General features: G+C 40.4%; 1 protein-coding gene across 3 annotated transcripts in view; it reads right to left on the bottom strand.

Moving 5' to 3' along the window:
• Window positions 1-3571: 3571 nt before the first annotated feature.
• Window positions 3572-17779, bottom strand: part of ARSJ (arylsulfatase family member J) — a 51287-nt gene continuing 37079 nt past the window's right edge. Inside the window, exons 2-6 of one of the 3 annotated variants that reach the window (XR_014583272.1) lie at window positions 15025-17461; window positions 13194-13284; window positions 12159-12413; window positions 11943-12015; window positions 3572-3617 (exon numbers count right to left, since the gene is read on the bottom strand). Coding sequence is in view for 1 of the 3 variants with exons in the window: in XM_083833410.1 (XP_083689536.1) it covers window positions 16060-17461 (1402 nt within the window). In the remaining 2 variants the exon portion in view is untranslated. Of the gene's footprint in view, window positions 3618-11645; window positions 12016-12158; window positions 12414-13193; window positions 13285-13437; window positions 17462-17779 lie in introns of those variants that run through there. The other 2 variants (XR_014583271.1, XM_083833410.1) reach the window with 2 other exon arrangements.

The raw sequence follows: 17779 nt of genomic DNA, 5'->3' as shown, positions 1-17779 counted from the left end.
CAGTTTGCTTAAAAAAGTGATTCTCGTATCATATGATAATGCTTGCAAGTCTCTCAGCTTATCTTTTATTGCCTAGTACTAAATACACACATAGAGAGTGACAGAGAATACGTGTTCAACAGTCATCTACTGGTGTAAAAGTCCAGATGAATGCTTTTGTTGCTTGGAGGTCTTCCTTCAAACACAAACGAAAAACTGGATGAAGCATCAACGTTTCTCTTGCTTCACACTAAGCAATTAATCTGTCCAGCAACTGACATATACTTTTCAGAGGCCAAGTGTGTAAAACCATAGCCTTTGCTTGCAAGGAAACAAAGAAAATTCTGTAGATAGCCTCCATCTCTTGCTTCTCTTATCCTATTCTGCATTTCATATCCTAGAAACACTAAGGTCCAGATGAACAATTTTAGGAACATGCCTGCTTTTGCCAAGAGCTGACATTATTCTCCCAGAGGTACACAAGAGCTGGTTCCAGATATAATACCAGCTTTTCTCTCATGCTCCTCAGGTGCCTCTTCTTTACAGGAGCTACTGCTAAACTTCTGAGAAACACAAGAGAAAGAAGTCACAGCCTCAGTATTCATAGAGAATATGAAAAGAAATACTGTACTTTTCAGGGAAGAACACAGTTTGGGAGGGAATGAGAATGAATCATAGTGAATCATTTTCACTCACTGAATATAGTACAGAAATGGTAGGGGGAGGAGAAGGGAGGAGTGTGAAGACATTTGCTTCTGTCATTTTGTAAAGTAACAGCTAAACCTTCTCAGGACTCCTTTAAAAGCTGTGGGAAACATTTAGTGCGGATTTACTTTCTGTGCAAACACTTAGTAAAAGGACAGCATACGAGAAAAATAAAACCACGCTAATTTAACAGCGGCAGTGGGCGTTACGATGACACACTTCGAGGCCATGGCATCCAAGGTCTGGGTGCTCTGCTGAGAGAGAAGGTGTATACAGATCACCTTGTGAAATCACACAGCAGGCAGAAGAAGTGTTATGGTCAAGCACTTCCAAAGTGTGCAGGAAGGATTCTCTACCTTCTGCCAAGCATAACATAAAGTAAGACAATTCTCCCTATGAGGGCGACCAAATGAACCCATGTTAGTATATACGTTTATATCCTGCATGGAATAGCAATGATCATGGAGATGTATTGGTTTAAATACATTGGTGCAAAATCCCATCAACAAATTACAGTGGTACAAAATGTACATTTAGAATGGGCCTAACAACTACAGGCTAACTGACCACAGGGTAAGAGTGGAGAAATTTCTCTCCTAAAAAGCAAATGTATTTATTTAAAGCAAGTATCCTGTGTATGCTTTGTCTGGATCAGTTTCTGTAGAGTGAAAGCTAGCTATACAAAACAAGAAATATTTCTCTTTTTTTTTTTTTAAATCTTTATTTTCAAAAAATGTTGTATTTAATGTGAGAATTCTGGACCATAAGAATAAAGTATGTTTTGGTAAAAGTTACCCAGGTCATTCTGGAGAGAAAATGCCTTCAAGAAGATAAAAAGGGAACCTGTCACTTTCTAAATTAGAATTTCTTTGAAGAGAATGAACTACTTATTTATATTTTTTCCATAAGCAGTGCTATGTGTAGGCCTGTGTTGTGATGACATGCACAAATAGCTGATGATGAAGATGGACAAGAACTGAAATCTGAAGGGGTAAAAGTTACGAGAAGACCTAGGATATGTCATAGCCTAGGATTTCAATTAGGAGTGTTCATACACCTCCCCACTTCTGTGGTTCTTGTATGAAGAAATAAATGCAGCTGTCTCTGGAGAGACTGCAGAAATTTCTGTAACATCAGTTAACAGTGTTTACCTAAGTCCATTTTTCACTGACTCATCTGCACACTGAGTTGCTACAAGTTGGCCTCTGCTCAGGAAGACAGCTTGGCAGGAAAACGATTCTTCTGCTTGCTCAAGGTCTTCTTACTGACTAGCTGGGGCCAAATTCTCAAGCGAAGCTGGAAGATGTGCCAAGAAGTGTAACTCGGCTTGTTTTTCTTTTCTGTCTTGGTCATAAAAAGGAGTTGCTACCCTGCACCATGGAAGATGCAAGTTAGGGCAGTATTATGATTCAGCCTGGGTAGGCGGAAGGGAATAGTATGTGCTGGATGTGACAGGCATGTTGGCCAACCCAGCTAGGAGAAACTAACTGGAGAATGGTTAGCTGACAATGTGAATGAAAGGGAAGCCTCTCTACCCAGAGGAAGGGAAAGGAGAGCTCCCCTTACTGCTCCTTACAAGATCGAGGCAAAGAGTAAGGACTCTCCCTGACACCCCTGCCCAGAGTCCTCCGTTTCCTCCTCCACCTGCGCACTCATTTAATTTAAAATAAAAGCATGACTTCAGTCTTTCTTCGAAAAAATACCTACAACACACATTAACAACAGATCCTTACTGAGATCCTTACACACTTTAACAACTGAGATCCTTTTCATTGGAGAACAGCACCTGAAGTAGGAGCTCTTTGTGTTCAGTCTCAACCTACACACACCTTCATGGGGAACGTGTTAAAAAATATAGTATGATATGAGGACCAGACAGTGAAGTTAGAAAAACAGATTAGAAAGAGGGTGCACACTTTTAATGATCTGGGTGATTAAACATTGGAACAATTTAGCAAGATTGTGGGGGATTTTCCATATGGTTTAACACGTTTATACTTAGGCTGCTTCATAACATGGTATCTTGTAACAAATTTGTAAACACAGTTTGGTAACACGGATTTTTGCTTCAACTTGCAGCAAGTGCATAAATAGATTTAAAGTTATTAACAGGAAGGCTAATAAAAAAAAATAATAATATGAAAACACACTTTCAGCCACTCAGGCAATCCCAAACCACCTTTCATACAATGCAGGGAGATTTCAAGCAATCTCCAAAAGGGCAGACTGGGTTAGAAAAGAAGAAAAATAATATTCATAAGAGATTTATAATTAAAGCCAAAGATTCATTTCCGTTTGAAACAGATGGTCAGGCAAAGGCATTCTGGATAATTTAGCAAAAGCCTGTGCTTCAACTAGCTAACAAAAGCACTGATTTAATCTTCCATCTAGTTGCACAGGGTAACCTGTTTATTGCGTATTACAGATCAGGAAATAACTGCATTGCTTTAAAAGAGAAACAAGCTTACAGGACCAGTGCAGACTGGAATTACAAACAGCATTGCTGTTTTTAATGGAAATACTGAAAATAATTTAAGATTGTGAGTGAAGAGAAAGACAAATAAGACACATACAATAATAGAAAAGAATGAGAGCTTAAGGGTTGAGGGAATCAGGAAAAACCTACCGTGACTATAATAAATAGTAGATAGCTAAAGTAATGTTGAATAATGCAGTACATTTAATATACATTAAAAAGTACGATTTTCTTTGTTTCTTTAAAGTAAATTAAGGAGTCATAATATCATGACACAGTTACAGTACTGGATTGATAAATCTCAACAGCTGTACTAGAAACATGCTTTCATACCTGGGGAAGGTTTCTATCTCAGGAGAGAATTCGGAAGAGAGTCATCAACGCGTCTTTATCTCTGGGAATAAGAGAGATTGTTGGCAACATTACACCAACAGTGTTTTTCTTCCAGCTGCACTCCCTAAACAAATAAATAGTAATTTTGGTTTAATGCTGTCTCATCAACCTCCATAATTTATGAAATGCCCATTTAAGCCAGTAAGCATCTCACCTAGACCTACAAACAACAGAACTGCAACCTCTCAGACCCGCCCTATGTTCATTATTAAAGCTGTTTGCTTTCTGTCAGTACTGATGCCCTTGCAACTGTACTTTTGTTTATGTTTTCAGAACATACTTGGTGAACAAATAATAAAATTAATGGTTTGGGGTGAATAATATCACAAGGCAATTACAGGCTGAATAAGTTATGGAATTAGAAGACAGTTCTACAAATACATTTGATATTATCCAAGGGAAAATATTACTCATCTTGTTGTATGGAATTAGAAGATTTTAGGATGCAAATTATTAAGTGAACCTCCATATTCCTCTACCCCTGGCTCCTCCCAGTTAAACGGAAAGCAAAGGTAGAAGCAGCTTTTAGAATGTAACCCTCACCTCCCCAGACTGTTGGGCTAATGATGAGAGCATTAGCTAGTGCTCTTCATCTCCAAATTCAATATATAGCAGCTGACTTAGGCAATCAAGAGGCTACCATGGTACTGCTGCACTCTGATTTAACTACTGCTGCTACCAAATTCCAGCAGAGCACACCTGATAAGTGTGTGAGGAATGCTGACCTTATGGTTTAAACATTAGGCTCCGATTCAGGACATCTGGGCTTTTGCCAGACCTTGCCAATGACTTCCTCTGTCACCTTGAAACAATCTATGTCTCATTTTCTGTATGTGAAACAGGGACAAAAATAATGCCCACCACTGCAAATGATGAGGGCAGATTTAGTAAACATACAGAAACTGCTCAAAACCAAGAATACACACAGTGAAGGAAAACAGTGGAAGAAATAACTAGGTATGTGTATCACAGTAGTGTTTCAGTGAGATGAAGCAAGTTTCACTATCCAGCAATGATAAACCAGCACGTCATACTCAGGATCAGGAAAATCAGAACAAATATTTGTCCACAGTGATGGGAAGTAGCTATTTTGTTGCATTGATTACTCACCTACATTATCTTCAACACATTCAGTTTGGAGAACACAACTGTTAAAACATTCATTATGCATGTTACCCTGAAGGGTATATCTGAGTAAATATAATATATCTGATCTAAATAAGTGTGAGTTAAACAGTGAGTACCCCATTTCATAGAATCATGAAATGCGAAGAAGTGACTTCTGAAAATTTACTCCTTAGAGTAGGGTCTCCATATCCTTCCTGAATTACAGGCATGGCTGCTGGTAGGGTACTCTGGGATATAAAATATAAAGAGATAGCTTATTTTATATCCTCTTTATTTAATACAGTTTCACCTTCTGTTTTGCACAGTGGGCTTTTAGAAAACAGCTACAGGAGCTGAAAAAAAGAATGAAATTGGGAGAAAACATCACAATCCCTTTTTTTCAGAACAGTTTCAAACAGGCTTTTGTTTTTTTCAGTGTAAGAATAAACACCACCTAATGAGTAAGAGATTGCCTCACGGTGAACGAGAAAAGTAAACACCAAGTATGCAGCCCATTCCGGGCAGGCTGGGAGTGCCATCCCGAGACTAAAGCAGCAGGGGATGCTCTAGGCTCAGTGCTGCCTGCAGGGCAGAGTTTGAACATTGCTGCTACCGTCCATCACAGAAGATTTGGGCTTCCAAACTCCTAGATGCCAAACTATTTTGCTACTTGAACCAAGCAATCAACAGGTTAAAATAAGTTTGATGGTGCAAACAGAGCATACACCAAACTGCACTAGCAATGGCTACCTGGTAGGCCTCCAAAGTAGCAGACAGTGAGAAATCATCATTAGAAGAAGAGTGACGCTTTCATAGGAAGCTGTATTGGGTCCAGCCCAGGCAAGGTGACTGCAGACAAGATTTGCAGGTGACATGAAGGCTGGTAGAATGGTTGGTATACAACAAGGGGGACAGGGCGACCACAAAGTGCTGCACATTACTTGATAAATTCAGCTTCTTCAACAAAATGTGTTTTACTGAACCCCCTGGACTGATGCACAGAATGTATGTAACGAGAAATGAAGGCGTACCAGGAAGGATGGCTGGGGTGGTAACAACCGTCAAATCAGTTTGAGAGTCACAGAGGACATGTACTTTGTCAGAGGCAGAGTACTCCTTACTTCTGAGGAGGTGGTATTTCTTCCTTCATATCACTTGAATGAAATTAGTACTGGAATACTGTATCCACTTCTGATGTCCACATTTTTCCTAGTCCACTGAAAAACTGGACAAGCTGTGTAAAAAAAGCCTCGGTTTCTATTCAAGAACTGGAGAAAGTGCTACACAATGTGTAATCTCTAAGGACCCCATCTGTTCAGCTTTTAAAAAATAATAAAGACTGGAATACAGATGTACAATAATAAAATACCAGGTGCCAAAGGACTACTTAGTCTTGGGGATAAAGGCATCAAAAGGCAGGAATCTGTAGCCAGACAAAAAAAATGAAATTAGGAAGAAGGTATACATATTTTTAACTCGGATATTAAATATTGCAAGAGATTTACAACGGGAATTAATAGATTAGTCATGTTTTTCTGCTTTAAGTCAGAACTGGATGCTTTTTTTGAAGTTTAGCCAAGTAACCGTTATCTTCTAGTTAAACAGAATTTACTAGGTTTGAGTAATGAAATGGGAATTAAAGTATAGGAAATGGCTACCCAGCATGCTCGTGTCTTTAGCAAGACACTGTATGTAATAAGTCTACTATATAAGCCTGAGTACTTCTGAGGAACAACCATGACATATCTGAGAAAGACATGATTTTATCTGGACTTTAAGGACTGTCTTCAAGTACAAGTCCTCATGCTGGTCTTTGTAGGCATGGAGGAGAAGGAAACAGACGTCAGTGGGATCTCATCCAGTTGGATCTGCAATAGAGAAAATCTTCCATTGATTTTGATGTAACCATCCCACAAGTTTAGTCAGCATGTAGAAGAAAGGGATTGGAAAGAAAGTACAGGAACCAGAACATCTACTGCTTATAGAATCATAGAATCATAGAACATCCCGAGTTGGAAAGGACCCATAAGGATCATCAAGTCCAGCTTCTGGCACCGCACAGGTCTACCCAAAAGTTTAGACCGTGTGACTAAGTGCACAGTCCAAACGCTTCTTAAATTCAGACAGGCTTGGTGCAGGGACTACTTCGCTGGGGAGCCTGTTCCAGTGTGCGACCACCCTCTCGGTGAAGAACCTCTTCCTGATGTCCAGCATAAACTTCCCCCGCCTCAGCTTGACACCGTTCCCACGGGTCCTGTCACTGCTGATAACGGAGAATAGGTCCCCTGCCTCTCCACTCTCCCTCGCGAGGAAGTTGTAGACCGCGATGAGGTCCCCCCTCAGCCTCCTCTTCTCCAGGCTGAACAGGCCAAGTGCCCTCAGCCGCTCCTCATATGTCTTCCCCTCTAGGCCCTTCACCATCTTCGTCGCCCTCCTCTGGACACTCTCCAACAGTTTTACATCCTTTTTGTACTGTGGTGCCCAGAACTGCACGCAGTACTTGAGGTGAGGCCGCACCAGCGCAGAGTAGAGCGGGACAATCCCTTCCCTCAACCGACTAGCGACGCCGTGCTTGATGCACCCCAGGGTACGGTTGGCCCTCCTGGCCGCCAGGGCACACTGCTGGCTCACGTTCAACTTGCTGTCAACCACAACCCCCAGATCCCTCTCTGCGGGGCTGCTCTCCAGAGTCTCGTCGCCCAGTCTGTACGTATAGCCAGGGTTGCCCCGTCCCAGGGGCAGGACCCGGCACTTGCTTTTGTTAAACCTCATGTGGTTGGTGATTGCTCCGCTCTCCAATCTGTCCAGATCTCTCTGCAAGGCCTTTCCACCCTCAGCAGAGTCTACAACTCCTCCAAGTTTGGTGTCGACAGCAAATTTGCACAAAACACCTTCTAGTCCTACATCCAAATCATTTATAAAGACATTGAAGAGGACTGGCCCTAAAATGGAGCCTTGAGGGACCCCACTAGTGACCATCCGCCAGCCAGATGTGGCCCCATTAACCACAACCCTTTGAGCCCTGCCCGTCAGCCAATTGCTCACCCATCGCATGATGGTTTTGTTTAGCTGTATGCTGGACATTTTGTCCAGTAGGATCCTACGGGAAACTGTGTCAAAAGCTTTGCTGAAGTCCAAAAAGATCACATCAGCTGGTTTCCCTTGATCGACTAGATGGGTGATCTTATCGTAAAAGGAAATCAAATTTGTTAGGCAGGCCCTACCCCTCATGAACCCATGTTGGCTGGGACCAATGACTGCATTGTCCCCCAGGTGCGCCTCAATAACTTCAAGAATCATCTTCTCCGTAATTTTACCAGGCACTGACGTGAGACTGACAGGCCTGTAATTGCTAGGGTCTTCTTTCTTACCCTTCTTGAAAATTGGCACAACATTTGCCAGCTTCCAGTCTATCAGGACCTCTCCAGATTCCCAAGATCATTGAAAAATAATTGAGAGAGGTCCCGCGATGACATCAGCCAGCTCTTTAAGCACCCTGGGATGGATCCCATCCGGACCCATGGACTTGTATGGATCCAGGTGGAGCAGCAAATCCCGCACACGTTCAGGGTCGGTTGGGAGTTTGTCATTCCCACCGTCATGGTCCTCCCGCTCAGGGCACCCAGGGTCCCGAAGCCCATCTTCAGTATTGAAGACAGAGGTGAAGAACGCATTAAACGTCTCTGCTTTGCCTATGTCATTGTCTGTGAGGAGACCTTCCCCATCAAGTAGCGGACCTATGTTTTCTTTGGTTCTCCTTTTTCTGTTCACATATCTAAAAAAAACTTTTTTATTGTCTCTCACAGACATGGCCAGCTTCAACTCTAGTTGGGCTTTGGCTGCCGCAAATTTTCTTCCTACAAACACGAACAGCATCCCTGTATTCCTTCCTCGTCGCCCGACCCTCCTTCCAGCAGCAGTACACTTTCTTTTTTCGCCTAAGCTCCAGTAGAAGTTCCCTGGTCAGCCAGGCCGGCCTTCTGCCCCGCCTGCCTGACTTCTGATATTTTGGAATCGCCTGATCTTGTGCTTTTAGGAGGCAGTGCTTAAAGACTGACCAGCAATCATTGCTTCATTTAGACTTGCTTGTTATCTGGGGATAATTATTGGAGCTTGGCATACTCACACACTAAAAAGCTTCATGACTGTAATGTTAATGACTCGGTAGCATGACCTGAGGCTGAGGAGAGTGGTGGGAGTGGAAGCAGCATGGCATGTTCCTCCTTCACAGAAGAACTGAGGGAGCTGATGCAAACCAGGCACTTCTTGTTCTTCCTGTGCTGCCGTTTGACACAGGAGGGTGCCAAGCTGACTTTCACATCTGATGTTGAAAGCAAAATTAATCATTTAGCCTTTTCCTTTTCAAAGGGAACACAAAAAATCTAGAGGCAGTTAAAATCTCAAAGAAATCACAGAGAGAAAAATGTCAAAGAGAGCAGCTGTAAGGCTGTGTGTTGCTGAAGTCATGATGCTGAAGGCTGGGGCTGTGTGCTCCTTCCATACCCCTGCAAACCCTTCTTTTTGGAGGTTTACATTTATTTTATCCCCATGCCTGTGAGGGATAACTACCTCTGCTACCAGAACAGAATGGAGATGATGTAAATGTAATTTTCAAATCCTCAGTAGCTACCCACATAATAATAAGAGATCAATTATTTGAGTATACTAGAAATCAGTCTGGGTAAGAGATTGCTTAGTGATTACTTGACAGCCTAAGAAATCTGGTAAGGACAAACCGTACCAACAAAAAAGCTCCAATATTCTCTTTATCAAAACTAATTCTATTCAATCCATCCAAATTGATAAAATGTAATGAAATCTGCTAATGAAAACCGAAATAAAACTGGAACCCATCAATAAGAAAAGGTATGCTGTCATGGAACGACTCAAGAAGGTTGCCCAAAGATACGAGATCACTAGTTACACCCTTGGCCTTAAAGTTTTGCCAGTACTCAGAGCTCTGAAAGTTGTTTGTTTTAGGAAAACACGCACACACACACATACACACACACACATGAACGGATGATGATAGATTAAGTGTTTCTATAATGACATTCAGTTTGCCCTCCCAGAATGATCCTTTTAAGCAACTTGCGATTTCTTCATTCTATGTACCATACTAGTCACAGCTAGGTATCTTCATTTTCTCACAGGGCCATGTTTTCCCTTCTTCTCTAACCACCTTAGAAAATAAAAACATATCTTTGTTATCTAAAATGAATGAATTAATCTGTTGCATTGGATTTTGGCAAATACTAGATTCTGATACTAGTTATGTCCTTTTCCAAACTGCATGCTAGATACTTTTCCTACTTTTAGGGCCCTTTGATTTTTTCTTGCATGCAGTTCTGTGGTAGATAATCTTAATTAGCAGAAGCAAAGCTGCATTTAAAAGAGGAATAATTGTGGCCTTGTCAAGTAACTCTCAAAAGTGTTTTTTTTAGGCAAATCTTGGGAATGGCAACAAACATCACGGCCTGCAGTAATTTTAGGTGATTAAATACTTGACTTTTACTGAGACTGATGTTTATTAGGAATTTTAAAAACATATTTCCCAAGCTGTGTTGGTATGACATTTCAGGACCCTATTCTCATTTTGGAAACTCACAATTAACAGTCATTAATCAGTTATTCTACTGTGGTCACAAGCTAAACTTTAGCATCATTGCTCTGATTATAGTCCAAACACATGGAATTTACAAAATAGCTCCTAACTGCATTGTGGAATATACCTTTGCTGCAACTCCAATTCAAATCTAGGCACTTAATTCGATCTTCTTTCATGCTCTAAACTACATTTGTATCTACTATTAACTTGTTTGGCAGAGGCAAAAATAAGCATAATTCAGAGAAAGGGAACATTCTTCTCTTTTCACACTGACCTGTCTTTTACATGACTCCTTCACTTCATCAAGACCTTGAAATACGTTCCTCAGAAATGAAATGATGTACTTTATTGAGTACTTTGCTGAACAGAAATGGAACACTGCACTGAAGCTTGTGTTATCTAACTGCCAAATTAAATCTTATGCTCTCTTTTTTTGTGGGAATGTGCATTCTCTGCCTTTTCTTGGAAACTAGAAAATAAGTGATTGAGAGCAGAAAGAGCAAAATTACTGCTGTCTTGGGAGTACAGTTCATTAAGCCAGTAGTCAAGAGACGAAGAAGTGTGTATTTCAGTGTCCTTCTCTGAGTTAACGCTATTTTTTGGACCTAACACTGATAGCATAATTTCTGATTTATGCATCCTGAAGTAAGCTTTATTTTATTTACTTTGTTTAACACTGATGAATATTCACTGGATTTAAAGCAAGATGGCCAAAAGAGCATGTTGTTAGACTGTGAATGGTACACATTGAATATTACCATCTATTTTTCCCAGGACTCAGGTATAATGCACAACGATAGTCAGCAAAGGTATAGTCCTTTGGTCACAGATCTCCATATCTGGAAGAATATCCTACAGAGCATACCATACGTTATTATTATTATTATTCTTTATTCAGAGACATTCAGAATGACCTTTGGAGTGAAAGCTGGCAGATCCAGCACCCCCATTTGTACTCAAGAATACTACTGGAAGAAATTCAGTATCTCCTTATAATTAAAGAATTCAGACATAACCATGTCTTTTGTCTAATTGCATTGTAGAAGCTACTTATTCTTTGCCATCAACCAAATCTGAAGCTATTTCAATTGAAATAAAATTTAACAGCATGTCAGTTCCTAGTTTAACCCGCAAGTGCTGCTGCCCAGTATCTTACCTCGTAAGTTCTAACTTTTGTTGCTGTCTCACTTTCTGATGCAAAAAGCTAATACTATTTGCAAAAGGCAACTCTCAAATGTGGATGGCTGCATAAAAGTGTGAGTGCTGGCTGCCGACTGTGCAGTGCATGAAACATGGTGAGAGAAAAAGAAAGAAGCTTATTCTGTGCAGTGAGACCACAAAAAAACGAAGTTTCAATGTTGTCTAGACAATACCTCAAATAACCCACGATGCATAATCCTGTACAGACAGGAACGTGAGTGCTCTTTCATCAGCTTGAAATCCAATCAGCATCCATTACTTGCAGGGGAGAGACAGAAATTTGCTGGGTTTAATGGCCTAATTCACTTTCCAAAACAGCCACGTCTCAGCAGATACAGGAACCTATAGGGTGGCTCCAGACAATAATGACTCCCTTAGTTATGATAACTCATCTCCCATGCCTGAGCTTCACAACCTCAAGGATATCTTACAACATGATCCATATAGAAGGACTGCCATTATAGATTTACTTACTGTTCCTGGCACTTCCTTCCTCTGGTCTTTATCTGTAGTCAGGATAGTCTTTTCTCTCCAACTTTATGTCAAACTGAATAACAACAATAATGATAAAAAGCTAACTCGTAACAGTGGATGATAAAATTATTTAAGCATTTGAAAAATAATTCAAAGAGCTTTAGAATAAGACTGAGAAATCCTGACAAGGATAACACAAATACTTTTCACACTTACGGGACTTTAAAAAGAAATTCAGCATGATATACTATGTTCAGGGTGCACGGATCACAAGGAAAGGCTTTCGTTCTTCTGTTTTGTTTTGTTTCAAGTTTTTCTTTCTTCCTCTCTGCCCTGCAGTTATGCTTCTCACTCTTCAGGCTGCTTTGGTGTAGAAATGATTATCCAGGATCACAGCTATCAACAACACATGGAAAAGCAAGTAATATTGTCTCCCTGCTCAGGTGGGTCCTTCCAAAGGTGTAACTGTCACTGAGATCAGAACAGAGAGCTACTTTCAGTGCTGCCTTTTTCTTGTATCCATAATAGCATTTGTTAAATAGAAGAGTCAAGACAATTTAAAAATAATAAAAGATCCTCCCTGCCCTTCCTCCCCCCCGCTTCCTCCAAGACTTTTTCTACATCTCTTCAAAACATGGGTAGAGAGACCAGCTACTGTGACTTACACCAAATATCAGGTTGTTTTCAAGATACCTTGCACAATAAATCATCCTGAGCAAATGGTTAAATGCCTCAGTATATCTGTCCAGCAATTAGGAGGACCGATGGTTATAAGTATATATATTCAGAGTATAGGACTGTGGTTTCAGTAAGTCTGGTGGCCTTCTTTGAACTCAGACCTTCTTACGAGTTACCTGTCCTGCCTTCCCAGGGATTGGACAGTAACACATCCTGAAGTGTAAATAGCCTGTGAAATACTGCTGTGGGTGCATGAACTACTCTGCAAACAGAAAGCTGGGTTTGAGAGCTCTGTAGTATCACCAAAAACTCAAGACCATTGTACTGCTGGAGTGCAAAGAGAACTAATGAGTGAAAGTAGACAGGAAAATGGCAATGTGGTATTTTCACATCAGGATCTTTTCAGCAAAAGATTCAGGAAGGCTTCCATACTGTGCATATTTTCTATCCCACTGTAAATACAACCGTTGCCCTATACCAGATCAGAGAATTGATTTTAAGGGAATCAACCTAACTGACAGCCACTGCAGCCTTAGAAAATGTACTCCCACTGTGTGCTCTACAAACACTTACACTTGTGGCACATATATTTAATATATAGTCATGCAAGATCTGATCCACTGTTCTGCTTCGCAGTAATTGCTTTCAAGGACTCACATTTTGCCTGAGGGGAAAAAAAAAACAAAAAACCACACATGAAATTTTTACAGAATAAAACATTGTCAGAGAATAATGCTCTCTGGTTGATTCAGACCAATAGAAGAACCATGAAACGTTTCATGGAAAAAGGTGATCATAGATTCTGTGAGCACAACACTTCATTACAATGCCTTTATTTCTATTATGCCAAAATATATCAAAATATCTCAGTCCTTTTTTATATATAATTTAGCTTACACATCTAATTTCATCCCTTTCCAAATGACCTCAGAAAGTCAGAAGCGTTACTATTTCTTTCTGATTCTGAACTCAGTGTTCAACACAGGCATATTTCAAACATAAACATAATGACTTGTGTGTTAAAATGTAAACCGGACAGCATAGTGTTTCAAAACCAGTTCCTGCTTCCTTGACTTCTCTGCTAATGTTTATTACGGAAGCGTAGATTCTTTCCCAAACTAGAAAGGTACATCATAAAAAGTGTCTCCACATTTGTCCAACTGGTATATATATTTGTGTACTGATAACTGATCCAGACTACTTGTTAAAGTCTTAGTCTTTTTTCAAAGACAAAAAAAAAAAAAAAGAAAAAGAAAGTTTTCTCTCAAAGACATGTATTTTATACGTGCCACTTTGGAATACAGTATCTCGGTATGTTTTTATCATTTCTTTTAAAGACATTAATGGTACATTTAAAAGAAGTGACAAATTAGAGAACAGTTAAGTTCCTGCTCACTCATTGAATATTCTGGATCTCAAGTAAAGCTAGACAGACTTCTCAGAAAATTAATTATTCCTCTTATGACCACACAGTATGAAAAAGAGTAGTGACAATATTAAACACTTCTGCAGATACACATTATCCTTTTACGATTATTTACAGGTAACTACTCAAGAAGCCCATTCTTATTACCTTCTGAGTGTATTCATTATAAAAATAACTCTAAAATCTGACTAACTTGTTTCTAAGTGTTTGCAAATGACAGCTTTATTCTGCTTAGTAGCTGCAAATTTGCAATCTACCAGTTTTTGGTAATGTCTGCAGTTAGTTTCTTTTCAAAAAAGTCTGTTGGTTTTTTTTGAGTGTTGGACATGATTTAGATTTTAGTGTGCAATTATTTTAGAAATGTTTTAATTTTTCAACCATAATCAATCTATATAAATGTGATTCCTGATTCAAATGAGATATAGTTGGGAAGCATGCTTATTTTAAATTTACCAAACTATGTTCTAGCTAGTTAGCAAATGAATCATCAAATTTATTTAATGTAATTCATTTTGAAACTTGAATGTGCCTATGTATTGTATCAATTATCACAGATTATCAAGAATATGAAATTGGTATATCCATTAACCATCCACGCAGACACCTTGGGAAAGACTAAAGGTGAACAAGGCCTCTAATTATATACATAGTGGAAGGAGAAATGCTGTTTCAGAAAGGAAATGTCACAAAATCAGCCCTGCAGCAATAATAATAATAAAAAAGCTTATTGAGTTAATTTAAAATAAACAAGAACAGAATTGCTATCTTCCATGAAAAAAAAAAAAGACAGACTACTTTTCTGAATGCCATAAAAATAAACTATTTTAATAGATATATAAATAAGAAGTTTAAAGTAGAATTCTCCCCAAAAACATACAGATGGCCTAGCTTCTGTACAGAAACTGAACAATATTCACGTGACTACTTAATCAAATAATCACTTTGTTACATTCAAAGTAATTGGAGGCAAATACATACTGAAATGATGTACCCGAATCATTCTCCTTTCTCATCCTAGCAGTGTCTACAGTATTTTCTTGTTTTACAGTACTCTGAGGATGTGGATCTGTTAAATAAAACTCTGAATGATAGAGTGAAAATAAAATTAAAAATCAAAGGAAACAAACAAACAAACAAACAACCCTAGCACCCAGAGGGCTACCTTGCATCACCCACTAATTAAAGTTTCAATGGAAGACAAAAAAGTATTGTGCTGTAAAATAAATTATGTCTTTTATGTACTGTAGTATAGCTATCTTAAAGTGTTTAAATATTACATTCACTTTGGTGATTTTTTTGGTGCTTTTGCCTATGCCTATAATAAATTATACACGGCATGTGCTAGCTGCTCACGTGTGCTGAATAACAGCCTTCTGGTTTTACTACAAATGGGGTGAGCTTAGCACATTTAGGGAATTTAAAAAGTATTTCTGGTTTATCTATGACAGACACAGTCTAATCTAAAGCAGCTTTCCTCCCATCAGGCTCCTCTTCCCAACCCCCCCCACCCCCCCAAAGTTATTCGGATGGCTTCATGTTTTTGCTGTGCTGTACCAAAAAATGTCATAGGTTGGTGACTAACACTCTCTGACCTACAGAGAGTAGGTTCTCAAGTTTTGTTTCTCCTTTCTCCCTATGAATCATCCGTCAGTTTGAAATCATCTGCCATTTTAACCTCTCCATAGTCTCCAAAAGTTCCGACTAATTTATGCAAGGAACCACCATTTGTCCATCAAAAATGTGATTTCTGAAGTTATCTGTGTTGTTATCTGGAATGTAGCTGTGATGGGTGAGCATCATTCTTCCTGTAGAGGAGAAAGTTTGTCGTGTGGATGTTCATGAATACTCAAGGCACAGTGTCAAGGTATCTTGTGCTGGTGAAATTTGAGAACAAACAAAAAGATGACAGCTTCCATCCATAGTGCAGAGCTGGCATTTCTGGATACTCCGTGAGAAGTTCAAGAAAGTTGGGCCAAGCTGACTTAGACTTGGCAAAAGACCATGTGCTTGAGTCTATCCACCAGCAAGACGTGAACGGCAATGTAATGATTGCCCTTTTTTCCGATTTGCTTTTTTCTTGTTCTTATTCTTCTTCTGCTTGTTCACACCTTTACTTTTATCTGACTTCTTTTTCTTTTCGTCCTCCTTAAACCATGGACCCCAGACTCCTCCATTCAGCTTTGGGTTACTCCGAGGGTCCTTAGGTGGGTATCGAACAGGAACTGCAGTCTTATTAAACTGTGAAAGCCTCCGCAACAACTGCTTCACTACATCTGGATAGCGTGCAGAGAGGTCCACCCGTTCATACGGATCAGCGGTTATGTTGAAAAGCCACACGGTTTTGCCAGCTGACCAAGAGACGCGTTCGTTATGCCAGCGGTTGGGGCCCACGTTACTGAAGGCCTGTGGAGGTACCCAGTCGCTATATCCAGGATTTCCTGTCAGTAGTTTCCAGTGATTCACTCGGATGGCGGACTGAATCGCGGTGTTCCAGATCCCATAGCCAGCTGCCCAGGACCCGTTTTTGGCTTTGGTGTAAATTGGGTCGATGTTGTGTAAGATGTCTACCCGTGGAGAACGTCTGCCTTCGCTAATGGTTTCCCATATATCATAGCCATCCAGCTGGATGTCTTCATCGATCTGTCCTTCTGCCAGTGTGATCAAAGTGGGGAACCAGTCTGTGATGTGCACCAGCTCCTTACACACGGACCCTTTGTTTTTCAGAAGGGGGCTATGGACAAAGCCAACAGCACGGATGCCTCCTTCCCAGTAGGTCCCTTTGCTCCCTCGCAGAGGCCAGTTACTTCCTCCTGCCATTGGCTGCCCACCATTATCTGAGGAATATATGATAATGCTATTGTCATAGTAACCATACTTCTTTAAAGCAAGAGTTACATTGTTTATGGCTTCATCCAAACAAGCTAGCATCGCAGCGTATCTTCTCCTGTTTATGTTATTTATTGATCGATAATGCTCAAAATACTTGCCTGGTGCCTGAAGAGGCGAATGAACGGCTTGATAAGCAATATATAAGAATATAGGTTTCCTGGGATTATGAGACGCCAAGATTTGTTGCACTTTTTGTGTGTACATCTGCGTTGAGTAGATGCCATTGTCATGATCCCAAGCTGCATTATCATTCTCGTACAGGTCATAGCCACATATCCCAGGGCTGTCACATTTGAAGTGAGTGTAATAGTCGCCACTGCCTAAGAGCGAGCCAAAGAAGGTGTCAAATCCTCTCTGTGTGGGCATGCATTCTCTGCGATAAAACCCCAGGTGCCACTTGCCAACCATGTGCGTTGAATAACCAACCTCCTTCAGCTTCTGAGGTAGCGTGACGTTATCCAGAGGCAAGCAGTTGGGCTGCGTTGGCCGGATGATGGAGTGCTGAAGGCCGGTGTGTATCTGGTACCTGCGGGCAGGCAGGAGACAGACACATGCATCAGGCAGGGGGAAAAAGGAAACTCTCAGGCTTTTACCCATGGACACCCATGCGCGTAACTAACAGAAAAAAACTCCTGAACATGAAGCAACTTTCATTTCAAATATTTCAAAGTGCATCTATCAAAAACTCACAAGGCTGTACTGTTAAATCTGTCGAAACAGGAGAACGGCATCGGTTCTACTTCACAAAGAGTGGCTCCCTTCCTTCTCTGGCCACTGGGCAACAATACCGAAGGAGTAACATGACACAGCAGCATCACATACTCCCCTCTCTTCTGGCCTCATT

This window comes from Anser anser, assembly GCF_964211835.1.
Source record: "Anser anser genome assembly, chromosome: 4".
In the NCBI taxonomy this organism is placed as follows: domain Eukaryota; kingdom Metazoa; phylum Chordata; class Aves; order Anseriformes; family Anatidae; genus Anser; species Anser anser.
Note: the sequence above shows the minus strand (reverse complement) of the source record. Positions and strands in the feature narration are given on the sequence as shown.